General features: G+C 37.6%; 1 protein-coding gene across 1 annotated transcript; it reads left to right on the top strand.

Moving 5' to 3' along the window:
- The first annotated feature begins 9,372 nt into the window (after positions 1-9,372).
- On the top strand, positions 9,373-10,688 carry LOC131803162 (uncharacterized). The gene is made up of 2 exons (XM_059124258.1): positions 9,373-9,510; positions 9,564-10,688. The coding sequence occupies exons 1-2, from the start codon at positions 9,373-9,375 to the stop codon at positions 10,686-10,688; spliced, it is 1,263 nt and encodes a 420-aa protein (XP_058980241.1).
- The last annotated feature ends 16,861 nt before the right edge of the window (positions 10,689-27,549 follow it).

Below are 27,549 nucleotides of genomic sequence, written 5' to 3'. Positions count from 1 at the left end.
ATTCTGGCCCATTCCCGGCGAAGCGCTTGCTTGAGGTGATCGACACTTTGGTATTTTTTAGTTCCAATCTTGCTTTCCAAAATACTCCAGACACAATAGTCCAACGGATTGGACTCCGGAGATTTTGGTGGCCAATGTGCGCTGGAAATGAAGCGAGGAACCTGAGTCCTGTTGGAATGTCCAAGGTTTGCGGCAACATGTTTGCATGCCCAAGGCTTTAATACACCCTCCAGAATATTTTCGCATTAATATTCGGAATTTATTCTGATACCATGGTCAATTAATACGAGCGGGGAGCGACCAATGGCTGTTATGGCGGCCCACACCATCACCATGGCCGGCGCTTGAGTTCTGGTGGCAACCGAAGGTGCACGTTTACAGTTGACCTCTTTGGCAACTGCTGTACAACGAATGTTTTCTCATCGGAGAAAACCAGTTCAGTTCGGCAGTTCACCACTTTCGGCCAAGCGAAGCAACTCTTTAGCTCTTTTGAGTCTATTTCCTTTCTGTTGCGGTGTAAGTTCTTGCACTTTTTGGAATTTCAATGGCTAAACACCTAGCTCCTTTTTCAATATTTGTCGAATGGAATATTGCGATATATTCAGCTCACGAGCAATAGTTATATGGAGTTGTATGGAATTCACACCACTTCGATCTTTCTGGGATGCCCTGTATTATTGTTTACTTTTTTGGTGAGAGTACATAACAGACTTTTATGATCGGCTTGAGTCATCGGCTGGCTTCTTCGTAATATAACAAGGAAGTTAGGTGGACTTAGTACGCTCCTTTAATCTTTCACGAAGAAGCCGGCCGATGATTAAAGCCTGTCAAAAAAGCGTTTTATCTACTCTCAAAGATCACCTATTTTTCGCTGAGTGTAAACATTATCACAATGTTTGAATTCATTCAGTTATTCCGGATGGCAGTAGCAGCAGCACGTCACTGACAAAACGGTGATATTTCAAGAGGGGCATTGGTAGCAACTCCAAGAAATGCCATTGTAAATAGATGGGGAAACTGCATCAGCTGCTGCTGGCTGAAAGGCAAGAGACGAATAAGTGTAGGAATTTTTATGACCATACAAAGCGCACAACAATTGCCAATTAAAATTTTTCCACAAAAGACCACAGCATACATAAAGACTCGCAAACACACACACACATACACGCCCATAGACATTTGTATGGCCACAAGGAAGGAGGGACGGACGGACGGACGAACGGCTCAGTCTCAGTGAAACCCAAACCAAAAACCGTGAGGCCAGGACAAAAAAAGAAAAACGTAGAAAAAAGGGTTTTTGTGTACGACTAATTAATTGCTTTGCTCACGTTTTTCGCGCAAAATGTTTACCGGAAAGAATCAATCCAACCAAAGAGTGGCACACAGCATAGCAGCAGCAACAACAACAGTAGGAGTTTGTATCAGACTTTCAACGGCATTCAGATGTCCCTTGTGGTCCTGCCTCCAGTCCAGCATTGCCTTTTACTGCGCCATCGTCTGTGTGCACAGAAAAGCTCAAAGCCAAAAGTTAAATGATCGGTGCCAAGTGGATAGATGATGCTCACTTCTGTGTATTCGAAGGGGTTTAATAGCAAACCTATTAGAATGGAAATGAACCCAGAGAAATTCAAGTGAAACTCCCTTTTAATTCGATGGTTTGGCTAGATGCTGATGCTTAAAAAGAAGTCTGTCCGAGGCCAGGAGATGGCTGCGGCGGCGGCACTTGGTTGCTTTCATTGTCTGTCTACATTTCGCCCTGTGATGCTGGCTGGTCGGTCGGCCATCCGGCTGACGGTGTTGTTGGCGATGAAGTTGTTTGTAATTCCAGAAGGCCATACGAATTGATGTTAAGTAATAGCTTTAAAGTTAAATCAACCAGGCACCACAACAAAAACACACACCAGCCATTGGATGGATGGATACCTGGTTGGTTGGTTGGTTGAATGGTCGTTGGTTCGATCAACAAATCCTTTTGGTGGCTGGCTGCCTGTTTGGCTTTGCTCGCGTACCATGGCCAAGTTTACACTAAATTGTGATCAGCGATTTGGCTATTTAGTGTTTAAGCTTAAACTAGACATGCTCTACAACATTTTTAGATGGCCTTTTAAATTGATGCCTCTCCTCTGGCCCCGCTCTCCCCGGCTCATTCCCAGCCATGATTCTGGATTCTTTGCTCTTGTGGTGTGATATTGAATTTCGTCTCTATTCCATATGGAGTTGTTGCCATTGTTGTAGTTGGTTTGTTTTTTGGAGGAAATTAAGTTTGTGTTGTGTGGATTCGTTAACAGATTCTTGTAGATTACTCCGGGGCTTTTTTGCCTTGTTTCTATTTGGACTTGCTGCTCGTTACTCCAACTCCACCTCACAGCCACCTTCATTGTTTTTGTTTTTTTTTTGCCGGATTGGCTTTCGTTTTGTTTTCTTGGCTTCCTCCATTGGAGATTTATTACTTTGCTCTGGGAGTTTATTTGTTTAAAAGGTCAATTGTAATATTTGTTGGTGTTGTTTTTGTTTTTTTTTTGTGCACAGACATGATAAAATGATCGAATTAGTAGGAAATGACATACAATTACTAAAGAAAGGTGTTTAACCAATGACACCATTCCAAGAATTTGCTTTGTTATGTGAAATGAGAGGAGAGTGTGGTGTATTTGTGTGTGTGTGAAGAGAATGGAATAAAATGGGAATTTGCAATTGGAAAATGTTGTTGGGAACCCATTGAAATACATATATTTGTTTAAGGTTTATTAATTGTTTAGACTAATATCATGACTAATATGAATATGGAAAAGGGTTGTTTGGAATTTGGAAAATTTGGCACAGAATGTAAATGACAGAAATTTAATTACAGACGAGTAATGGACAGTTTGCCTCATGGCATACAATTATTTGATTCCTTATTTTTAACTAAAATTGGAGTGCATTTTATTAACCCAACGATTGCCAATGTGTTGATTAACCTGCGACCTGATATAACGCCCAAAATTGATGTTAGAAGGCGATGTGTATTAATTACGATATATTGGGTAGTTCGTTCATCAGAGTAAGTCGATTTTTTAAATTACCTAATGTTTCCAAATGCAGATGGGATTCTTTACAGATAATTTCCAATTTTTTCATGGATCTTGGATCTTTTTTTGAGTTAATAAAACTTTGTTTTAGGCAGAAAGCGTCGAAAATGTTTTTACAATATTTTGCTTGAATGGAGAGAACACACGCATATACGATGAGAGATGATACTCTCATCTTGTGAGCACAATCAACATTGGCCAATTGGCAAAAGAACTGCAGTCACAGGAAAAGAAATTAGGAGTAACAGTGTTGTCAATGTTAAGAAAGTGTCAATTTAAAAAAAAAAAATAGGAAATGGCACTATTACCAAGGTGGTTTTATACATTCATACGATTACATTATTTGTTTGTTTTATAAATAGCCAAATTTAAATTTTGTAGTTCTTCATTAAGTATGAGCCTACAGATGTGAAGAAAATTTTGATTTATTTCCGATCAAATATTTTGTAATTTTAACGCCTTTTAGAGAACATAAAAGTCAAGTAAGAATATAAAAACCATGGCACAATTACAGAAGGTAGATAAAAGCTTCCACCTAAATACATTTTTTTCTTTTGGTGCCATTATTCTGTCAAAACATATACACAGTTTGTATACAGGATGATATAAAAAAACAGCAACAAAGTCAAACGCCATAATTTTTAAATTTTATTCAATGAAAGCAAAAAATATCGGAAATAGCATCAAATTTTAGAATAAGTCTAGATTTAGTCACCTTTTGCACGAATTATGGCCTTCAAACGGCCAATGAAACCGTCACACGCTGCCCGAATGTTGATCTGCGGTATTTTGGCCAATTTCCGGCGAAGCGCTTGTTTGACACTTTGCTATTTTTTAGTCCCAGCCTGGCTTCCAAAAATACTCCAGACACAATAGTCCAACGGATTGGTATCCGAAGATTTTGGTGTCCATTGTGCGCTGGAAATGAAGCGAGGAACCTCGCTATTTTGGCCAATTTCCGGCGAAGCGCTTGTTTGACACTTTGCTATTTTTTAGTCCCAGCCTTGCTTTCCAAAATACTCCAGACACAATAGTCCAACGGATTGGTATCCGAAGATTTTGGTGTCCATTGTGCGCTGGAAATGAAGCGAGGAACCTCATTTGTAACCATTCTTGGGTGGCGCGTGCTGAGTCCTGTTGGAATGTCCAAGGTCTGCGGCCAAAATGTTTGCATGCCCAAGGCTTTAATACATCCTCCAGAACATTTTCGCGATATTATTCGGCATTTATTCTGATGTCACGGTCGATTAATACGAGCGAAGAGCGACCATCGGCTGTTATGGCGGTCCACACCATCACCATGGCCGACGCTTGAGTTCTGGTGGCCATCCGAAGGTGCACATTTTCAGGTGACCTCTTTGGCAAGTAAACACGATCATTTTGTTTGTTTACAAACTGCTGGACAATGCATTTTTTCTCATCGGAGAAAATCAAATTCGGCAGTCCACCACTTTCGGCCAAGCGAAGCAACTCTAGCTCTTTTGAGTCTATTTTCTTTCTGTTGCGGTGTAAGTTCTTGCACTTTTTGGAATTTCAATGGCTTTACTCGAGCTCATTTTTAATATTTGTCGAATGGAACATTGCGATATGTTCAGCTCACGAACCATTTTTCGGTCACTGTGACGCGGGTTTCGATTGGTTTTCTAGCCAAATATAAAAAAATCACACTATCACGCTTCAATTACATCACGAATAACATGTTTTTTTCTGGAAAATTCTCACCAAAATGCTTTTGTACGCTTGTAAACAATGAAATGAACTGTTTTTGGAATACTTTTAACACATGTCGTACGAGTGGCTTAGAAATGACAGCACTTTGAAGTTGGTTGCAGTTTTTTCATCTCACCCTGTTTTGATTGTATTGATGTAAAACATTAAAAATTAGAAACATGATTGGTCGGTTCCAGAACTGCAAGAATGTGCACATTTTCACTACGATAAACGATTTTTCCTTTATAATATCGAAAAAAATACTTGTAGATTTTTGCAGGCTCTGGAACAGGGCTAATATTGAAAACATGTATATATTTGATCTTCTGAAAATTTCCTCTGAAGTCTTGCTGGAACAATGAACTGTCAAATCAATTTTAGAATTCAAAATTTTAAATGAAAAATTATTCAAATACAATAAAACTGCTGAAAAATGCATATTACAACAACCCAGATTAAGATCGTATAAGAACACATATAAAATCTACTTATTTTTGAAAAAAAAAAAAAAAAACAATTTAATATTTTTGACAGATTAATGTCCCCTACCATAGGCTATCTGTTGTAGTTTAAGTTTCACATTTGAATAAATATACAAGAAATAATTTAAATATTAATTCTATAAAAGGTGGCTATTAACAAAAATAGGACTAATGAGCGTCTAGGCACTATAATTATCTTTAAAGTCAACATTAAACCAACCCCTTTTGAGGAATTTTGTTTTCATGGCCTTTTTCATAACCATCGAAAAAAAACGTTACAGCACAATAACTTCTTAGCCATTGACAACACTGTTACACCTAATTGCTTCCTCCTTCAGTTGTAAAAGAACATTAAAACCCGGCCGGTCGCGAATTGTGCTCGTTAATCGCAAATTTTTAAATTAAAGGAAATATTTAATCAGAAATTTAATAAAAAGTGTTAATTATTGCGAATGCTATCATTAAAAACAATATTATTATGAAAGTGTGCCGTTTTCCTTTCAAATTCGTTTAGAATTTAATGTTTTGCTATTCCATTACAATGAGAGTGCACGGCTGTTGCTCTTGCATTCATTCGCGAGTGCGAGAAATCTATTGTGTTGTGTTATAGTTGTTGTTGTGTCAGTCGGTAGTTGTCAAACGTTTTAAAAGTGGTCGCTGAGTTGTTGGTAAAAGTCGTTTAAATAAATTGTGCGTTAACGAAAATGTTGAAAGCACATATCAAATATTTTTGGCGGGATGTCTCATTCAGAATCTGCAAGTGTTTTGTTATTGTGTAAAAGCTAAATGTAATTTGTATAGTGCTCTCTCACCTTGGGCTTATATTCGACCGATTCTTATTGGATATCTTCTGCAGTGGGCGGAGAAATAAAGAGGTGGATAAAATTATGAGTTATACAAGTGAAAAAAGTATTAATAATTAAAAATAATTTAAAGTTTCGTCTTTGAATAATAATAAATTGTGTTGGGCGGTGTAGAAATAATAATTCGATAAAAGGTAGCCATTACCAAAAATAATACTAATAATTTCCTTTCAAGTCAACATTAAAACTCCATTTATGAGCGGTTTCGCTTTCTTTGTTTTTTTTTTTCTTTATTTTTTTATAACCATCGAAAAAACGCAACAACAGAGTAATTTCATGACAATTGACAACACTGTTTCTCCTAATTGTTTCCTTCTTCAGTTGTCAAAAACATTAAAACCCGGCCGGTCGCGAATTGTTCTCGTTAATCGCAAATTTCTAAATTAAAGGAAATATTTAATTAAAAATTGAATAAAAAGTGTGAAATATTGTCAATGCATTCATTAAAAAGAAAATAATGTCGAAATAAAGTGGGTTTCCCTTGAAATTCGTTTAGAATTCAGTGTTTTCTATTCCTCTACAATGAGAGTACACGGCTGTTGCTTTTGCATTCGTGCGTGTGTTTCGTGTGAGAAAAAAAGCTATTGTGTTATAGTTGTTGTTGTTTCGGTCGGTATTTGCTATAGGTTGTAAGAGTGATCGTTAAGTGGTTGGTAAAAATCATTTGTGCGTTGAAGTAAATGTCAAATGGTATGTCTCTTCGAGAATCTATAATTTTGTTGTTATTGTGGAAAAGCCAAATGTTATTTGCATAGTGCGCTCTCATTTTGGTCTGATTGGATATCTTCTGCTGAGGGCGGAAAGGAAATAATTAAGTGTTTAAAGTGGTAAGTTTTTCATGGCGAGAAAAATAATTTATATTATTTATAATTCATTACAATCAAATTATATTATTTATAATTCATTACAATCAAATTATATTATTTATAATTAATTACAATTTCCAAAGGTGAGAATACATAAAACGTTTTTTTTTTTGACTGGCTTAAGTAATCTTCTGGTTTCTTCGTAAAAGAACAAAACAGCGTAGGACCGAAATTGAGCAAAGACAACCCAAAACTCCTTTGTTCATTTACGAAGAAGACAGCCAATGACTTAAACCAGTCAAAAAAGCGTTTTGTGTATTCTAACCTTTTTAACCTTCATGAAATCATGTGTATGTGAGAGAAAAAAATTGATAGAAAAAGAAAGATGTGATATGCGACAAAGTAGTACTTCAATTTGAGATTTTAAAACATTTGACTATACAATTCTTTTATAATATTGTCATTATAATCCATCTCCAAATACAATCTATGTTTTTATTAAACGACATATATTTTGAATTTACTTTTTCTTCATGAATTTTGCAGCACCTAAAGTTAACATACCAACACACCGATTGTGTTGTTCACATTTTGCCTTATCAGGAATACTTTCTTCACCCAATGTGAAACTCATAAATTTTATCAATTTTGAATGTTTGTCTAAATATGTATAAGGGACGCCTAGGTGAAACGGTAGAATCTTAGAATCTTTCATGAGGTCAATGTTAGTGAGCAGAGATGGTTTTTCGGAAATATGAACTGTAAGTGTACTAAAAGGTAACACCATTGTATTGGGCAAACGGATCGAGGTAGAATTCTTAAATTTTGAATAAGGTTTTTATGGTTTACGTACTCATTGAGCCAAAAATTGGCGCCCGATGAAATTTCTTATTGATAACATTTGATATTGGAATTAAGTTAGGAAAATTGGTTAATACAGGGAGGTTTTGGAAATGAATCGAGGAATAGAGAAGAGACACTGAAAAAAATCACATATACATATACAATGATATGACAAAAACTTCAAACGAATTTTGCTCCTATTAAAAAAGGAGGAGAACTGGCTAACTCCTAATCGAGCAACATCGAAAAATTTAGTTTCCTCGTTGTTTTTTTCTTCTCCCGGGAGCGCTAGAGAGTATTCCCTACGAACCGCTCTGAACGGACAAAGTCTCCGAAAAGGTTTGTAGGGCAAAAGTTCGAAATGTCACCCAACTATCCGTTATAACCGAAAATAGTTTTTGGGAGGAAGGAAGATCTCTTTGCGATCCGAGCTAGGTGAACAAGTGCTCCTTAGAGATTTGTAGTGAAAATAACAATATAGATTTTCAGGTTGTTTTTGGAAATATGTACAATAAGTATACGTAAAGTAATGTCCGTGAAGATAAATTTAAATTTGATTAGCAAAGACACAAACCAATGTGATTTTTCTCCGGTTCGCAAAGGGTTAATAAAGAGAGAGAGAGAGAGAGAGGGGGGAGTAGTAAACCAGAGAAAAATTAAATGTAAATCAAGTTATATTAGTTTTGATCAAATTTCATAATTTTCCGTACAAATTTCAAATTTACAATGAAATCGCTAAATAAAAACATAATTAAAATTTACGTTGAAAAAGTTTGAAACTATTAACTCAACATTTAAACCGAGAATAAAATATTTAAAAATGAAACGGTGTCGATGAAAGGCCTCGAAGAGTACTTTCGAATATATTGACCTTATAGTCAAAAAGAATGTCAGACTTAGGATTTTTTTAATTTTCCGAAGAATTATAGCTCAATTTTATGGAGATTGCAGATAAATGGGTCCACAGAACAGAAACTAACAACGAAGCGGTGTCGATGCTGGGCACAAATGAAAGGCCTCGAAGAGTACTTTCCGAATATATGGACCTTATAGTCAAAAATGATGTCAGACTTAGGATTTTTTTTTAATTTTTTGCAGAATTATCGTTCAATTTAAGGGAAATTGCAGAAAAAAGGGTCCACAGAACAGAAACTAAGAATGAAGCCGTGTCGAGGCTGTGCGCAAATGAAAGGCCCCGAGGAGTACTTTCCGAATATATGGACCATTAGTGTGCCTTAATAAAAAATTGTAATCAGCTGGTCGCCTTTTACTCAGCTTAGCTCACCTTTTTATTATACCATGGTAACGGATTGAGGTACAATTCTTAAATTTTGAAAAAGGTTTTTATGGTTTACGTACCGATTGAGCAAAAAATTGGCGCCCGATGAAACTTCTTATGGTCAACAGGAAAGAAACAAAGAATGAAGCGGTGGCGAGGTTGGGCACAAATGAAAGGCCTCGAGGAGTTCTTTCCTTGTTTGTGTTTTACCTTGTTATTCTACCATGACTGGCTTTTTTCAAAGTAGACATTCTCATGTTCGTTTTTTCTGTCAATCAAAAACTTTTTTTTAAATATTTTGTTAAATTGTTTTTCAAAATGATTCCGCAACGATTTATACAAAAATATAAATGTGAATGCTTTCAACCATACAATTATTGCAACTGTCCCTACAAGGCCATTGCGGCGAAAGTTTTGGTGGAAAATGTCCAAGATGTTGCCGAAACATTAAAAGAGGTATTAACACAATCTTAAACAATTGTCAATTGATCCATATTCTCCCACCCTAGGTTATGACCCTATGCAACATTCCAAATCACAAGGCCAAATTATCCATAGACATCATCACTTACTATTTTCTCCATTTCGAAGAAGTTCTCGAACGCATCGATGCCATACCACGAAAACGTTTGTCCAAAGAAGACTTGTTCCATGATCTGCAACGTAAATGTGGTATGGATCGCATGGAATCACAAATTGCATATTCCATAATTAAAAGAGTATTTCGTGCCTTCTATCATGGCTCGGGTGAGGGTGGTGTTCCCAACCCTTGGTTATCCAAACAATTGAAGCACACATGCGAATGTATGTGGGCTCATGCATCCAAGAGGACTGCCCAAGTTTATGCCGCATATCAGGGTATGTTTGCCATATCACAAAAAGCTTTGGAGGGGGAAATCAAAAATCTCTATAAAGGATTACATGACAGGATGCAGGCCAAACCGCAACCAGATGAAAATCAAGAATGCACCTGTACTACGTGTGCTGCCAGGATAATGAGAGAAAGTTTGAAACCCGTCAGAGTCACAACACAAATGCATACCATTAGTGATCCTTATGAGGAAATGTATAGACGGGTGGTGGATAAAATCCTTTACGACCACGAAAACAATGAACAGCGCGAGGAAGATCAGTCCCATTTAAAGCCTAAGTGCACTTGCCCCTCCACATTGCAAAAGGATAATAATCATCATTATTATCAAGATGCAGCCAAATTATGTAATACAGGGTGCAGCCAGGGGCCGTTTGATTGTCGTTGGTTTAGCATTAACAAAGAAGAATATGAAGAGGATGATAAAGAGCCAAACGTGAGATTACCGGAAGAATGCCCTTGCCCGCCCTGCCCAGAAGAGGGGGCATATTCGTCATGTGAATCGGACTGCGATTGTGATTGTGAAGTTTGTACATGCCATACGGAGGGGGATTTGGAATGTGAGGAAGGTGTTGCGGCTGAGGGTCAAGATGATGGAATCAGCAAAGAAAATTCATTATATTCTAAAATTGAAGATGAAATCTCAAGTGAAGGAAGTGACTTAAAGAGCGACGTGGAAGTTACGAGCAATGATGTTGATAGTCTAAAATGTATGGTCAAAAATCCTGTGAAATTGCAAAATAATATACGTCAGATTTATTAAAAAATGGAATAAAGAAGTACACTGGTAAGGTGAATTTTAAATTATATTATAAAGAGAAACTTCCTCCGAACAAAAAACAGGAGACTTGCATGAAAAGGCATCAGGGTATTTGTTACAAATTGTTGAGTAAAAAGACACTATCTTAATAGTTTTCTGTATAAGTTGTAAATAAGTTGTCAAGAGGAAAAGTCTACAAAAAAAATATATATCTTTAGGCCAATCGACTAAAGGCCGGTCTATGCATGTATATTCCATTCAATTTGAATAAAATTTATAGAGAGAAAAACTAGGAAAATGTAATGGCCTATTTTATATATTTGTTTTTCAAATATATGAGTTTACTTAAATTCGAATCATCATACAGAAAACTAACATAACTTTCAATTCAATTTCCGTTCTTTAAAATCTATTCGAAATGAGATTCTTTGCATTGCAGTTTTAACCAGATCACAGATTTGCTCGTTTTGCACACGACAGTACAGGGTTGCCCATATTCGACGGACCCATGATTCTTTGGGCCCATTCCAATCGACGAGGCTTGTCCGCAGGCAACGTTCTTTGCGTCAATTGAATTTTGTACGGGAACAAATGCAAATCACTGCGAATAATCCGTTGTAAAGTGGACCGAGCCATGCCCAACTGCTGAGAGCGGCGTTTTTGGGATGTTCTTGGGGACCTCTCAACGCTGGCTCGTACGGCAGCGATATTCTCGGCCAATCGCCTTGGTCGACTTTTATATGGCCTCTTCGGATTAGAAAGAGCCTTACCAGTCGAACATTTTTCGTATAAACGCTTAATGGTGTTCTTAGAAGGAGCACTTCTCACATTTTTTAATGTTTTAAAAGCACGTTGAGTTTTCACAATTGACTTCTTCTGTTGAATGTAAATTTAAACTATTACGCGTGGCGTGTATTGGTTAATGTTAAAAATCTGCTTGGACTGACGTTTCAAACGCGGTATTTCATTAAGCGATGTGACATCTCTGTCAAAAGTTATGGCGTTGCCAGACGGGTCCGTCGAATATGGGCAACCCTGTATGTGGTAGCGCTCCCTAGTCAATCCTGTTTGAAATATAAAAGTGGGGCCGAATTACTCGAACTATAGAGATTGCTTTTAGAGTGAAATCGAGTGGGAAGAAGTAAAATGTTCAATTACAATTCAGTTGAATAAATTGGGGAAAGTCATCAGAATACCGGGTATAGGATGATACCGTTATATAAGGCATATATTCGCACTTACAGGTTGAGATAAAAAACTGGAACATAATTTTTACCTTTTTTTTAAATTTTTTGAATGAAAGCAAAAAATGTCGGAAATAGCATCAAATTTTAGAATAAGTTTAGATTTGTTCAAATTGGTCACCTTTGGTACGATTTATGGCCTTCAAAGGGCCAATGAAACTGTCACACGCTGCCAGAGTGTTGCTCTCCGGTATTTTGGTCCATTCCGCTTGCTTGAAGTGATCGTCACTTTGGTATTTTTTAGTGCCAACCTTACCCAAAATACTCCAGACACCATAGTCCAATGGATTGGTATCCGGAGATTTTGGTGGCCATTGTTCGCTGAAAATGAAGCGAAGAACCTTATTTTGTAACCATTCTTGGGTCTTGTGTTGACTGCGATGGTGCTGAGTCTTGTTGGAATGTCCAACGTCTGCGGCCAAAATGTTTGCGTGCCCAAGGCTTTAATACACCCTCCAGAAAATTTTCGCGATAATAATCGGCATTTATTCTGATGCCACGGTCGATTAAAACGAGCGGAGAGCGAGCATCGGCTGTTATGGCGGTCCACACCATCACCATGGCCGGCGCTTGAGTACTGGTGGCCAACCGAAGATGCACATTCATTTTGTTTGTTTACAACTGCTGGACAACGAATGTTTTCTCACCGGAGAAAACCAAATTCGGCAGTTCACCACTTTCGGCCAAGCGAAGCAACTCTTTAGCTCTTTTGAGTCTATTTTCTATCTGTTGCGTTCACCTCGCGAGCCATTTTCGGCTACTGCGACGCGGGTTTCGATCAAGTCGCTTCTTTACTTTTCGAAACATTTTTGCTGATGTTGCTGTTTTCTTCCGTCCAATTCCTTGACGTCGGGCTACGCTCCAAGTCTCACGGTAACGAGCGATGGTGCGAGACACAAAAGATTTATTCCCATTTAAATGTTTTATCGTTTATTCGGCATTTTGACGGTTTAAGCCACATTTTCTAATAGATTTATGTGGAATTTGGTATCTGTACTTCATCATGGCTTCTACAACCGTCGTCAAAACATTGTCCATATTGGTCCTAGTCATCCTAGTCACCTTTACAAATGAATTTATGTAAAATTTGGTATTTAAGACTCGCAATAGATTACAATCGTTGTAGTATAAAATTGTCTATATAGGCTCCCGTTTTAGTATGGCAAAAGTCAAACTTAGATCGCAAATACTATTATTTGCATTAGTGGTAGGTCAGGTGCGAAAATGGATATCGATCCACTCCGTCAAGTACCTTCCCCACAAGGAGTAAACATTTTGAATAATAATAACTCTTATAAAATTTTATCTAACAACACAAGATTTTTATTACTCCAATATCATATATCATATATCTTATACATATCTTATAAAAAGTATAGGAAGTAGTCGATATGGTTCAAATATGACACGTTGTTATATTTTTATCAGTCTTAGGTCAGATACGAATTGGTCAACATTGGCCAACTGCTTCGGAACGTCCTCCATAAAGGGTCAACAGTTTGAATAATCATAACTCAAGGCTGGGGGTATAAATCTGCCGACAAAACCGACTGATACTTTTTAACTTTTAACTTAAAATCATCAAAACACGGATTTTAAGTAGGTACAGTTATATGTGGATTAGTTCTCTGCAAGATTATTTCCAACATACTGAGAACACGTTACATTCGGTCTAGAATTGTGACTTAAATAACCAAAAGAACATAAATCTCCCAGTACATTTATATGGTGGGACCCATTTTTAATGTCAAACAAGGAAAAAAGTTGTAAGTTCGGTCGGGCCGAACTTTGAATACCCTCCACCATTTGGTACAAATGTGGCAATTTTCAAAAAAATAAAATCCATTAAAAATTCTGTTAAAATTTTAAAAATACCGAATGTAGCCATATATTAAGGGTCTATATGACGACGTGGACCTGCATAAGCAACTTTTGTCATAAGCTATTATAATATTCAAATGCTTAACTTGAAAAAGAAAATCTGTTTATAATGTAACTAAATTAAATAAAATACCGAATATAGGGAGGTACAATACGTGGACCTGCACAGACAATTTTCTGGCATATGCTGTCGTATCCATTACGAACTTCAAATACAAAATTTGAAATAATTCAGCTAAATAATGTCGCTAAAATATAGGGAGTTACCCTTATATGGGGGCTATACGAAGACGTGGATCTGCACAGAAAATTTTCTGTCTTAGGCTGTAGTATCCATTACGAACTTCAAATACCAAGTTTTAAACAATTCCGCTTAATAATGTCGCTAAAATCATCAAAATACCGAATATCGAGGGGTACATTTATATGGGGGCTATACGAAGACGTGGACCTACATAGCCCATTTTCAATACCAAAAGTCCTGCAGACATAATACACATTTGAGTAAATTTTTATTAACTTACTTCATTTCGTTCGGAAGCTAGAGTGATTTCCACAGACGGACAGAGTAACAGAATGACGGACAGACGAATGGACATTGATAAATCGACATAGAATTTTATGCTGATCAAAATATATATACTTTGTGGGGTCTAAAATGTATATTTCGAGGTGTTACAAAAATGACAAACTTAATATACCCTCCATACTATGGTAGAGGCTATTAAAAAGAGAGATTTCCAAAGACGGACGGACATGGCTTAATCGACATAGACGTTTTATTCTAATAAAGATATTTATACCTTGTGGGTCTAAAGTGAATATTTTTTAGATAACACCTCTGATGTAAAGTATTTCATTCCATAATCGTTTCAATTATGTCAATTTCTTTCAATTCCATATTGTTCCAGTGTGGGAGCAGTACCCTTACGATTTAAACAAGATTCTATAAATTTATGAACATGGCAATCGTTCTGCAATAAACCGTTATTTCATATTTCCCATCATAACCTGTCAATGCCTTACCTTCTTTTCCCAAAACAGAAGGCTAACATTTATTCATCTACATTCGCACAAACCCACACGCATAAATACATATCTCAATATAGCCGTCGTAACTTATATGGTCTGCCAAACGGATGAACACAACAACCACAGAAAATGCCACCAATTGCAACCGCAGCACCATCGCCAAGGCAAGCCGGAATGGAAACAGAACTAAACTAATGGTCGGACAAGACGTAAAACAGAACTTGCCACGACTATTTATGGTAAGATGTGCTAATTTAACCACTTGTAATTGTCACAAAGTGGCAACACTTTATCAAGAGGTTGTTAAGATGCCATTTTATTAGTTGCACCACAACCGCCACCACCGGCACCACCACCAACAACCCAGCCAGGCAACAGTTCTTCCAAAACATCAACTTCCCGCCACCCTACGGCCTGACCATTGAAATCTGATCATATGGAGTTTGAGTTGGTGTAATTAATTCAACTGTTTTTTCGAAATGTAACTGGGTTTGTATGTGTGTGTGTGTGGTTCGATAACAACAGCAAAGCATACCCGTTGTGTTGGTGGCGATCTCGTTAGTATCTCTGGGGAACAATTTAATTATATGTTGTTGTTGCAATTGTATGTCATTTGTCGTTGTCTCTCTGTTGACTTTTTGAGTAATGAATTCAATATGGCTGTCACAACGAACATAAATTTATTTGTTATACGAAACAATTAAAAAAAATGCAATGAGTGTTCGGATGAACGGAAGAGGCTATTCGAAGGATAAAAACTTTCTATACTTTTGGAAGAAGTCCTCTGTAACTAAAAACCTTTTTAAGTGTAACAACAAATCTGCTTGCAGCAGAACACCTTTGCAGGACTTTTATAGAAGATATTTTATGAAAGGAGGTTTGGGCAGACGGGAGTCCAGACCCCTGACATTTTTTAATACCGTCTACCTTGGAAAGTATATATTTAGTCTTGTAACACTTGCAAATATTCGACGGATAATCCATATTGAATATATGTGTATACATGATCTGCATAAAATTCTATGTCGATTTAGCGAAGTGAGTCTCTCTATCCGTCTATCTCTTGAAATGAAGATATAGCCCACGTTGTTTCACGTAGAGCGTTAAAGCGCAATTTGTATTGCGCCTAGTTCGGGTGGCATTTCGCTCCACGTTTCTGTATAGCCCCCATATAACATTAAAACCTTATATTCGGTATTCTGATGATTTAAGTCACATTTTTGTTCCGAATTGTTCCAATTTTGGTATTTATTGAATGTAACGGGTGCTACCAACGGTGTTAGAACATTGCCTATATAGGTGAACGTTTCACTTCGTCCTTTTCCATATTCCGTAGTTTGAGGATCTAAACCACATTTTCTAATGTGATGATCCTAGCCATATTTATGCGCGGAATTGTTTCTAATTTGGTATTTAAGGCACGCAATAGATAACAATATCATAGAATGTATTCATTCTTGGCGAAAGGCTATATTAGTGCGGGGCCGGCCATGTGATACTCTGCAACACTATAACATTTTGGAAAACACTTTTAGTTCCAAACACATTTTTGTCGATTTATTGAAATAATGTCATACTGTCCTACGATCTCGTCACTTGGGTAAAAAAAGTTTTTTGTCATAGAAGTTATTATACCCTCTTGTCATTCCGTTTGTAACATCCTTAAATATTCGTCGTAGACCCCATAAAGTATATATATTCATAATCAGCATAAAATTCTAAGTCGATTTAACGATGTCCGTCTGTCTGTTGAAATCACGATACAGCCCACATTATTTGACGTAGAGTGCCAAAATTTAGCACAGTAATTTTTATTGTGTCTAGAATTGTTGGTATTGAAAATGAGATATATCGGTCCACGTTCTGGTATAGTCCCCATATAACGGTACCTACCGATATTGGGTATTTTGATGATTTATGCCACATTTTTTCACGGATTTGTCTGAAAATCGGTCATAACGAGTCCCTGTACGTGTGGCAAAACATTGCATGTATAAGTCCACGTTTTGGTATAGCTCCCATATAAAGGTACCTCCCGATATTCGGTATTTTGATTATTTTTGCCACATTTTTTCACGGATTTGTCTAAAAAGTGGTATTTGTTGGTCATAATGGGTTCCAGCTCCGGTGGCGAAACATTGCATGTATGGGTCCACGATTTGGTATAGCCCCCATATAACGGTATCTTCCGAAATTCGGTATTTTTATGGTTTTTACCACATTTTGATTTGTCTTAAAAATGGTATTTGTGAGCCAGAATGGGTCCTAGTTCGTGTGGCGAAACATTGTATGTATAGGTCCACGTTTTAGTATAGTCCCTATATAACGGTACCTCCCAATATTCGGTATTTTGATGATTTTTGACACATTTCTTCACGGATATGTCTGAAAATTGGCATTTGTAGGTCATAATGGGTTCTAGCTCCTTTGACGAAACATTGCATGTATGGGTCCACGATTTGGTATAGCCCCCATATAACGGCCAAACTTTTAATACCCTCCACTTTAGGGTAAAGGAAACATTAGAAGAAATGTGGCAAAAACCATTAAAATGCCGAATATCGGGAGGTACCATTATATGGAGGCTATACCAAAACGTTGACCTATACATGCAATGTTTCGCCACACGTACAGGGACCCGTTATGCCAATACCGAAGCTGCACATTTTTAGCTGACCTGTTTGGCAAGTAAACACGATCATTTTTTTTTGTTTACTTACTGCTGGGCAACCAATGTTTTCTCAACGGAGAAAACCAAATTCGGCAGTTCACAGCTTTTGGCCAAGCGAAGCAACTCTTTAGCTCTTGTGAGTCTATTTTCTTTCTGTTGCGGTGTAGGTTCTTGCACTTTTTGGAATTTCAATGGCTTTACCCCGATCTAATTTTTCAATATTTGCCGAATGGAAAATTGCGATATGTTCAGCTCACGTGCCATTTTTTGACCACTGCGACACGGGTTTCGATCAAGTCGCTTCTTTACTTTTCGAACCATTTCTGCTGATGTTGCTGTTTTCTTCCGTCCATTTCCTTGACGTCGAGCTACGCTGCCAGTATCACGGTAACGAGCGATTATACGAGACTCAAACGATTAATTCACATTTAAATGCTGTATTGCTCTAACGATGGTCACTTGTGGTTTTCTAGACAAATATAAAGAAATCCATCTTGAATTCCATCACGAATAACTTTTTTTCAGGAAAATTATCACCAAAATGTTTTTGTACGCTTGTAAACAATATAATGAGCTGTCACGTGAATTATTTTAACAGCTGTAGAACGAGTGGCTTAGAAATGACAACAGTCTGAAGTTGGTTGCAGTTTTTTTCATCTCACACTGTATACAGCGTATTTTAAAGACCACCTCCAATCTTAAAGCTATACACTCTCAGAGAGCTCTTACTTAAAATTTCAGGATTCTAGCTCTATACCATCTCCCAATAAAAATGGCTCAATATAAGGTGCCCGTCAGTACTCTTCCTACCCAAAGCTCTATTTCACAATATTTAGTTCAGTAGAATATTCTGTATTAAAAAAAAGAAATATAAAGGTGTAGGAAGAAGTAAGTCCCGAGTTAGGTTATTGTTGGCTTTGGAGTCAAAATTTTCAATTGAATTGGCTGTAAATTAGCAGTTCGTGTTCCTAGCGGACAAAAAACATCCTTTCAAAAAACTGTCCATATAGGTCCAAATTGTGTCATGGACCCCACATAAGGGTATCTCTCATTATTCGGAATTTATAAGAGTTTATAATTTTTAGTAGACGGAATTTTCCCAAAGTTGGTATTTGGAGTTCAAAATAGGTACCATTTTCTATCCAGACCCACGTTTTCGTATAAAACATTTATACCGATAACCAGTTTTTCATGGGAAGTTTCTCATGGTTGTTATTTGGAGTTCTCAATTTTTTCCATATTTCATGGCTATCTAGGTTCACGTTTTTGTTTTTCTCAGTTTTTTGACAATTATAGCCCTCTTTTCAATAGAATTGTTTGAAGTGAAGTATTCATAAGGAAACTGTATATTGAATATATTTTTTTGTATTCACTCTGGCCGAGCGTTATACATACCTTCGAACATTTAATTTCCATAAAATTTAGTAAAGAAAGTTTGAAAATTTTTAATAGTTATAACTCATATAAAGGTGAAATAAGAGTCCGATTGTTTTCAAATTTCGCAACTCTCAATATATTTACCAACACAAGTTCCGGTATGAAGATGAAATGTATCAATCCTTCTGGTACCTCCCCCACAATGGATTAAAATTTTGAATAACCTCATAACGCTTATAAAAGGCGAAATGAGCACCCGATTATTTTGAAACGTGGCACTTTCTAATTTTCCCACTAACACGAGATTTAAGATGGAGATGGATACTTACTCCTTCTGGTACCTCTTTGGGTTGTAAGTCAGAAAAAAATAAAAAAAAAACAGTAAAGAAAGTCTTAAAGTCGGGCGGGCCGACTTTATGATACCCCACACCACTTTGCTAATTTAGTATAGCTCCACATAACAATTAAAGGTTTTTATGGGAGAATTCAATCATACACGCTATGATTATAAATATAATTTAAAGTTCAAAGGACTAAATATGCCGAAGCATTTGTGTCTTTTAAATTCGGACTTGTATTGCCCATTTGGTAAAGATATATATAGGAGCTATATCCAAATCTGAACCGATCTCGATAAAATTTGGCAAATATATTTCTGAGCTGTATTTGATATATTTCCCTGAATATCGTTGTTACGGAGTGCACATTACGGCTGTGGGTAACAAATATAACAAATCGGATGAAGAGTATATATGGGAGCTATAGCTATATCTGAACCGATCTTCAGCAAATTTGACACACTGGCTTCTAGACTCAATTCCGTCGTAAGTGCCAAATTTCATCCCATATGGGCAAATATTAGACGCTTGGTGCACAATCAAAGGTAAATCGGACGAAGTTATATATGGAAGCTATATCCAAATCTGAACCGATCTCGATAAAATTTAGCAAATATATTTCTGAGCTGTATTTGATATATTTCCCCAATTATTGTTGTTACATAGTTCATATTACGGCTGCGGAGGACAAAAATAACAAATCGAATGAACAATATATATGGGAGCTATAGCTATATCTGAACCGATTTTGATCAAATTTGGCATACTTCCAATCTGATCGTACGTGCAAAATTCTATACTATTCGGACCGATATTACACGTTTGGTGCACAATAAAAGGCAAATCGTGCGAAGATATATATATGGGAGCTATATCTAAATTTTGACCGATTATCTCCAATTTCAATAGGGTTCGTCCTTGGGCCAAACAAATGATTTGTGCAAAATTTCATCTGGATAGGGCAATAAATACGAACTGTACTTTGTTTACAAAAATTCATGGACAGACGGACAGACCGACGGACGGACGAACATGCATAAATCGACTCAGAATGTGATTCTATGCAGATCATCAAAAGGAACTATGGGTCTATCTCGTTTCCTTTTGCCTGTTACAAACAAATGCACAAAGACATAATACCCTTACCACCTTGTGGTGTAGGTTATAATTAAATACATAAATTATAGCCTTTTTGATTGATACCAAATCAAATTTAAGCCAGTTGCGAAAGCAAATGCACAAAGACACCTTGTGGTGTAGGGTATAAAAAGGAAATCCGAAATTTCGCAGGTGATTCAGTATTTTTCCTTGACATATCTCCTCTGGATGAGAATTTCATAAATAGTGACCCATTACTTTCAAATATGGGTTCCAAGCATAAATAGACAATAAAGATTGAGGTAAGCCTTTAACACACCTCATAACCCTTGATCATTGGTGTTCATATTGACCTGTTTTTCCCCTTTATATAGTTGTTGTTGTTGTTTACAGCAAACCGCTGTAATTTAAAGCTACAAAAATTTGTTATTGATCTGTAAAACTTAAAAGTTACCAGGAATTGATCATGGTTAACACTTTGCTACAGTTTAGAGCAGCCGAGGGCAATACAGAGCAAACGTGTAGCTATGTGTGTATGCATGCTCCAGCAAATGTTACAGCACGGAGCAGGCAATCAACCAGTCACACAGAGTTAAAGGAAATCAAAGTGCAAACACTGTAAGTCAATTCCAAAATGATCTCTACCCCCCTTGGCTTTGGTCCCTCAAGCAGTAGTCTATGGTGTCGGGGAATGCAACTCACCTGGTTCTGCCACTGTGCGATTAATAAAGACTTTATCTATTAGTGGTAATCGCAGAAATCCTTAACGTAAACGACAGGCAGGCAGGTCGGTCAGACAGACACAACAGGCAGGAGAGGAGCCAACTTGTGGCAAATATTGTGTCCATGAACGCATTCACATGTCGACCAGCGTACACCCAGGAACAACAGGTTCAGATTCCATGGAATGCAGTGGTGCCTGCACGATTCACTCAATCGTTCCTTACTTCGGTCGTTTGGTCGGTCGGTCTCCATCACCGGTAAGGTGAAATGAATTGTCATTGCACTGCGTGCGAATGCGGCAAAGCTTAGTTATGGAGCGAACAAATGATGCTGATTAAAATGATGATTGCTTCTGTTTTGGACTTGAGTTTTTGTTTCAACGAAAGATAACAAAAATACATGCATTCTGCGGCTATTACTGCCGGTGTCACAACATACATACATACATGAAATCACAATCTTCGTATATGGTTACATTTCTGAGGGGTAAACTATAGCGATCGCCGAATCATATGTAAAACAAGCGCAATCTTCGATGTGCGAATATGAAATCATTATTGTCTTCTGTCTATATAAGAGCTATTTAAGTTCTTCCACCTGTAGAAGATCTACCGAGAGTCATCTACCCTTAGCAGACCTGCTGAGGGATTCCTTTCCAAGAGAGACCCGAAAACTGTTTTCTGCCCATGAAAAATGAACTTATTTCAAAGATGTAAAACCTGTAGAAGGACTTCTGTCAACAGGGTGAGATGAAAGAACTGCAAACAACTTCAGATTGCTGTTATTTCTAAGCCACTCGTCCGACAGCAGTTAAAAATATTCTAGTGACAGCTCATTACACAAGCGTACAAGAGCATTTTGGTGAGAATTTTCCGGAAAAAAGTTATTCGTGATGGAATTCAAGCGTGATAGTGTGATTTTTTTATATTTGCCCGGAAGACCACAAGTGGCTATCGTTAGGTCACTCCTGCATTTAAATGTGAAGAAGTCTTTTGTGTCTCGTACCATCGCTCGTTACCGTGATACTGGTAGCGTAGCCTGACGTCAAGGAAGTGGACGGAAGAAAACAGCAACATCAGTAGAAATCGTTCGAAAAGTAAAGAAGCGACTTGATCGAAACCCGCGAGGGAGTGGCCGTAAAATGGCTCGTGAGCTGAACATATCGCAATATTCCATTCGTCAAATATTGAAAAATGAACTCGGGGTAAAGCCTTGAAATTCCAAAAAGTGCAAAAACTTACACCGCAGCGGAAAGAAAATAGACTCAAAAGAGCTAAATTGTTGCTTCGCTTGGCCGAAAGTGGTGAACTGCCGAATTTGGTTTTCTCCGATGAGAAAAGATTCGTTGTAAACAAACAAAATGATCGTTTTTACTTGCCAGAGAGGTCAGCTGAAAATTATGCACCTTCGGTTGGCCACCAGAACTCAAGCGCCGGTCATGGTGATGGTGTGGGCCGCCATAACACCGGATGGTCGCTCTCCGTTCGTATTAATCGACCGTGGCATCAGAATAAATACCGAATATTATCGCGAAAATATTCTGTAGGGTGTATAAAGTCTTGGGCACGCCGACATTTTGGCCGCAGACCTTGGAAATTCCAACAGAACTCAGCACCATAGCACTCAGCACGCGCCACCTAAGAATGGTTACAAAATGAGGTTTTGATTTCCAGCGCACAATTGCCACCAAAATCTCCGGATACGAATCCGTTGGACTATTGTGCCTGGAGTATTTTGAAAAGCAAGGTTGGCATTAAAAAATACCAAAGTATCGATCATCTCAAGCAAGCGCTTCGCCGGGAATGGGCCAGAATACCGCAGGGCAACATTCAGGCAGAGTGTGATGGTTTCATTGGCCGTTTGAAGGCCATAATTCGTGCCAAAGGTGACCAAATGACAAATGTAAACTTATTCTAAAATTTGATGCTATTTCCTACATTTTGTGCTTTCATTCAATAAAATTTTAAAAAAATGTTAAAATTATGGTGTTTGATTTTGTTGCAGTTTTTTTATCTCACCCTGTAGGTATGACCTGTAAAAGATCGACCTGTATTGAAGGACTGTATGTTTTGTCTAGATATAAATCAGAGCCTCTGGTGGGTGCGATTCTATGAATAGATAGTTGTCTCTGGTTTGGTCGGATATATTTGCTCATATTGGAAAAGAATAACTTCATGACACTTAACTACGAAAAATATTCTTAATTCCTCACAAAGTCGAAACTGTCATTTGACAGACAATTTTATTTTTGTATTGACCAATAACCCAACTTTGTTCGAAAATTTGTTTCCAAACATCCGTCCATTCCCACATTAAGCGGCTACACCTCACAATTCGCAAAACTAAATAAATTGTTATCTGTCACTTTGAGTATGCGGGACAACGGTTAATCGCTTGTTATCGCAAAAGCGATAATGGAAATCCACCTTTTATTAGCTTATTTATAAACGTGTAAATTAGTGTGCGCCCCACTCTGCCCTCCTCCTCCTCCTCCTCACCACCACTGCAGTATATCATATCATGTCGTCTGGCCAACAAAACGCAACCATGCCAACTGCCAATTAACCAAAATGCAATGCTCTACAAGTCGCCCCAGATAGCCTGCCAGCAACTGGACGTAAAAATACCCCTGCCAAATAAAACGGAATCACACCGACATACATGACATCCGTAGCTAGCCATTTGTTAATTCCTTAGCCTTTATGGGCGTTTAATCATCATTGCAGGAGCTTTTAATAATCACAACTCAATTTTCAATTTTAAATTGAGCAATTTTTCATTTAAATGAATTGGCAATTTAGCCAGCAACGCCTATGTGCCGGTGGCACAGAACGAGAGCCCAACACCCAATTGCCAGCTCTCCTCCACCCAACAGGTAAAGTACATGCGGCAACAATAACTGATGATAGCCAATCGATTATTTCCTATCAAATGACCAATGGGAATTTTATTGAGTGGCTTGGCGATGGCAGTTGTTTTTATTTCAGGGAGCGCCAGAATAAATGCAATTATAATTATAGCGTACAGACTCAAATATACAAAGAGACAAGTGTTTGTGGCTATAGTATTTACAATGACACTTCGCCGTAAGGTGTGTAAGGAAAATCAGGAGGGAGGTAGTATGGTAAGGAGGGGAATGAAGGGAAAGGATACGAAAGGTGCTTTAAGAACATAAAGGAAATGAGAAGAACTTTCGGCTACCTTTGGGAATGTATTTTGGTCTTCTATGATTAGACCAAACAGTCTTGAAGCCCATAAGAAGACCCATTGGAGTTCTATGAAAGATCCCATTTTTTATCCAGGAAAAGGTAAAAGTTTCTTCTTTGAATAGACCCACTAGTCCCTTCGGAGAAATCCGATTAGTCTTTCGAAAGTAAGAAGCCGCATTGGCGTTCTATAAAAATACCTCTTGGACTTCTTGGAAGACGGCTTCTTATAGGTTAAAAATATATATTCCTATACAGAGCTATTATTGTTCCATATCCATTTTTAACCTATTAGAAGATAACTCTATAAATAGGCTCTAGAAAAAGATCGGACTTCTATGAGAAAACAAGTTGGTATTGTATAAAAAGACCCATTGGTCTTCTATTTGATAACCCCTTGTTCCTCTATACAAGACCTCTTGTTCCTCTATAAGAAAAAGACCGTTGGTCTTTGTTAGGGATATCCATCTGATAACCCTCAGTCATTTATAATCGGTCTTCTATTAAAAGACAACTGGGTCCTCTTTTAAAGGACAACTCTGTAAGAAAATAACTTGGCCATCTATAAGAATACCCACTGATCTTCTATATAAAAGGCCAATTGGACATCCATTCTTCTATAAGAAGACTCATTAGTCTTCTATTAGGTGGATTCCAAAGATCTTCTATAGAAGATCCAAGTACTTCTGTAAGAAAATCATAAGTCTTCTGTTGAAAGTCCCAATGACCTTCTATAAGAAGGCCTATTTTTTTTTATTGGAAGACCTATTTGCCTCCTATAAGAGGATCCCATTGGTGCTCTATGAGAAGAGTCATTGGCCTTCTAAAAGAAGACACATTGATCTCTTATAAAAAGAGGACCATATGGACCTCTATAAGAATATCCATAGGTTTTCTATGAGAGGACCTATTGGTCTTCTATGGGAAGACCTACTGGCCTTCTAGACGAAGAGCTATTGGTCCTCTGTAAGAAGACCTACTGGTCTTCTAGAAGAAGAGCTATTGGTCTTCTGGACTTCCATGAGAAGACCTATTGATCTCATAGGTGTACTATAAGAAGACCTACTGGTCTTCTATAAAAGACTTACTGGTCTTCTATACGAAGACCTATTGGTCTTCTATGAAAAGGTCTACTGGACTTCTATGAGATGACTCGTTCTCTAAGGAGACCTACTAGTCTTCTATAAGAAGACCTATTGGACTTCTATGAAAAGACTAATTGGTCTCATAGGTTTTCTATAAGAAGACCTACTGGTCTTCTATGAGAATTTTTATATGTCTCATAGGTTTTCTTCGAGAAGATCTACTGGTCTTCTATAGGAACACATACTGATCTTCTATAAGAAGGCCCACTGGTCTTCTATAAGAAAACCCACTGGTCTTCTATATGAAGGCCTACTGGTGTTCTATAAGAAAACCCACTGGTCTTCTATAAGAAAACCCACTGGTCTTCTATAAGAAGACCCCAGGTCTTATATTAGGAGACTCACTGGACTTCTATAAGAAAACCCACTGGTCTTCTATAAAAAGATCTACTGGACTTCCATGAGAAGACATATTTGACTCTTATGAGAAGATTCATTGGTCTCATAGGTTCTCTATAAGAAGACCTATTGGTCTCTATAAAATATCTACTGAACTTCTATGGGAAGATTGGTCTCATGGGTTTTCTATAAGAAGATCCTACTGTTCTTCTGTAAGAATACCCACTGGTCTTCGATAAAAATACGTGCTGAACTTCTATTAGATGACGTATTGGACTTCTATGAGAAGACAAATTGTTCTTCTTTTAGAAGATCCATCAGTTTTCCATAAGAAGACCCATTGGCGTTCTAAGGGAGGACTTAGTTGTCATTTGACGATCGAATGAGGTTCTGTAAGCGGATCCATTGGTCTTCTACAAGAGGAATAATTGACCTTCTAAAAATGGAACTATTGATATTCCATAAGAAGACCAATTTTTTCTATAGAAGGGTCGCATTGCTTCTCTACAGAAGAAAACACTTTTTGCCTTTACCTTCTTCTTCTATTTTTCTATGAGAGCACTCAACATATCCTCGCATTTACCCTCACTTCCCAATCTCCCCCTAATCTGGACATTACAAGTCTCTTGCCAAAGTGTCAATGGAATCTGGAACAGTTCTACTCGCATGGTCCAGAAACTCTGAAAAAGGAAATAGGACCGCAAGCAAAAGTCATGCAGTTACCCCCAGCCACCATTACCACGACCAGCAGCAGCATAAAACAGGCGTTACGCTCGTAATCGAAACGCAAATTGAAGTTACTTAATAAATCGAATAACCATGTTAATGCGGGCCATTTACAAACGGCATGAACTGCAAGAACCAAACCACTTTCGGAAGAGCCTGTGCGCATAGAAAGATGTTGGATTACAAATGGCTCGAATTCGAAAGGAAGCCATAAGAAATCGATTGCCATCGATTTGCTCTGTTATTGCCAAGAATCCAATAAAAACAGCAAAACAGCGGCCAGCATTGTCCGACATTCAAATATCAAAAGGTGCGAGCTGCAAGAGTTTATGAGCTGAGAAGAAAACGAAAAGGAGAAGAAAACACAACAGAGGATTTGATATCTACTGCCAGCAATTCAGTTGTGAATATCCTCCTGTGATGAGACTTTATGCATTTTTAAACACAGTTTCTGGCGATTCTCGAATTTATCTGCAGCATTTGCTAGTGTGTTGGAATATTTGTTGCAATTGCAGCTTCAAACCCGCCAGCCTTAGGGCTGGCTGATCACCGGGAAAAATGTGTGGTGTGGCTAAGTGGAAAAAAACGTTCGAGATTGCGATAAGCTTCTGGTGTGGTTGGCCACATAATCCAAGGGTACAAAGTAGCTGCATTGTCGGCCAGCCGATTAACGGCTGGAGATGGCAAGCACATAAACCGGCTGAGGCAAGAACAAAAACAAAAACAAAAACAGCCGAAGGAAGATATTTAAACTTGGAACACCTAATTATTATAAATAAACCAATCGCACAATAAAGATCTGCACGTTATCGGAGAGAGTCATACCATTCCAAAGGACTTCCAAGAACTTACTTTATTTTAAAGCGTCCCAGGGAAAAAAACTCAAATATATTCGGGTACTGTGGTTTGGATGAGTGATTTTTGAGAGGAAATCTATTTCATAGAAGTTCTGTGGTCTTATCATAGAAACGAAATAGGTAATCTTAAAAGAGGCCAATATATATTTTTGGAGAGGACCAATACATTTTCTCAGATAAGACCAATAGTTCTTGTCATAGAAAAACAAGTGGTCTTCTCTCATAGA

The sequence above is a fragment of the Musca domestica genome, unplaced genomic scaffold, assembly GCF_030504385.1.
Source record: "Musca domestica strain aabys unplaced genomic scaffold, Musca_domestica.polishedcontigs.V.1.1 1, whole genome shotgun sequence".
Lineage (NCBI taxonomy): Eukaryota > Metazoa > Arthropoda > Insecta > Diptera > Muscidae > Musca > Musca domestica.
Note: the sequence above shows the minus strand (reverse complement) of the source record. Positions and strands in the feature narration are given on the sequence as shown.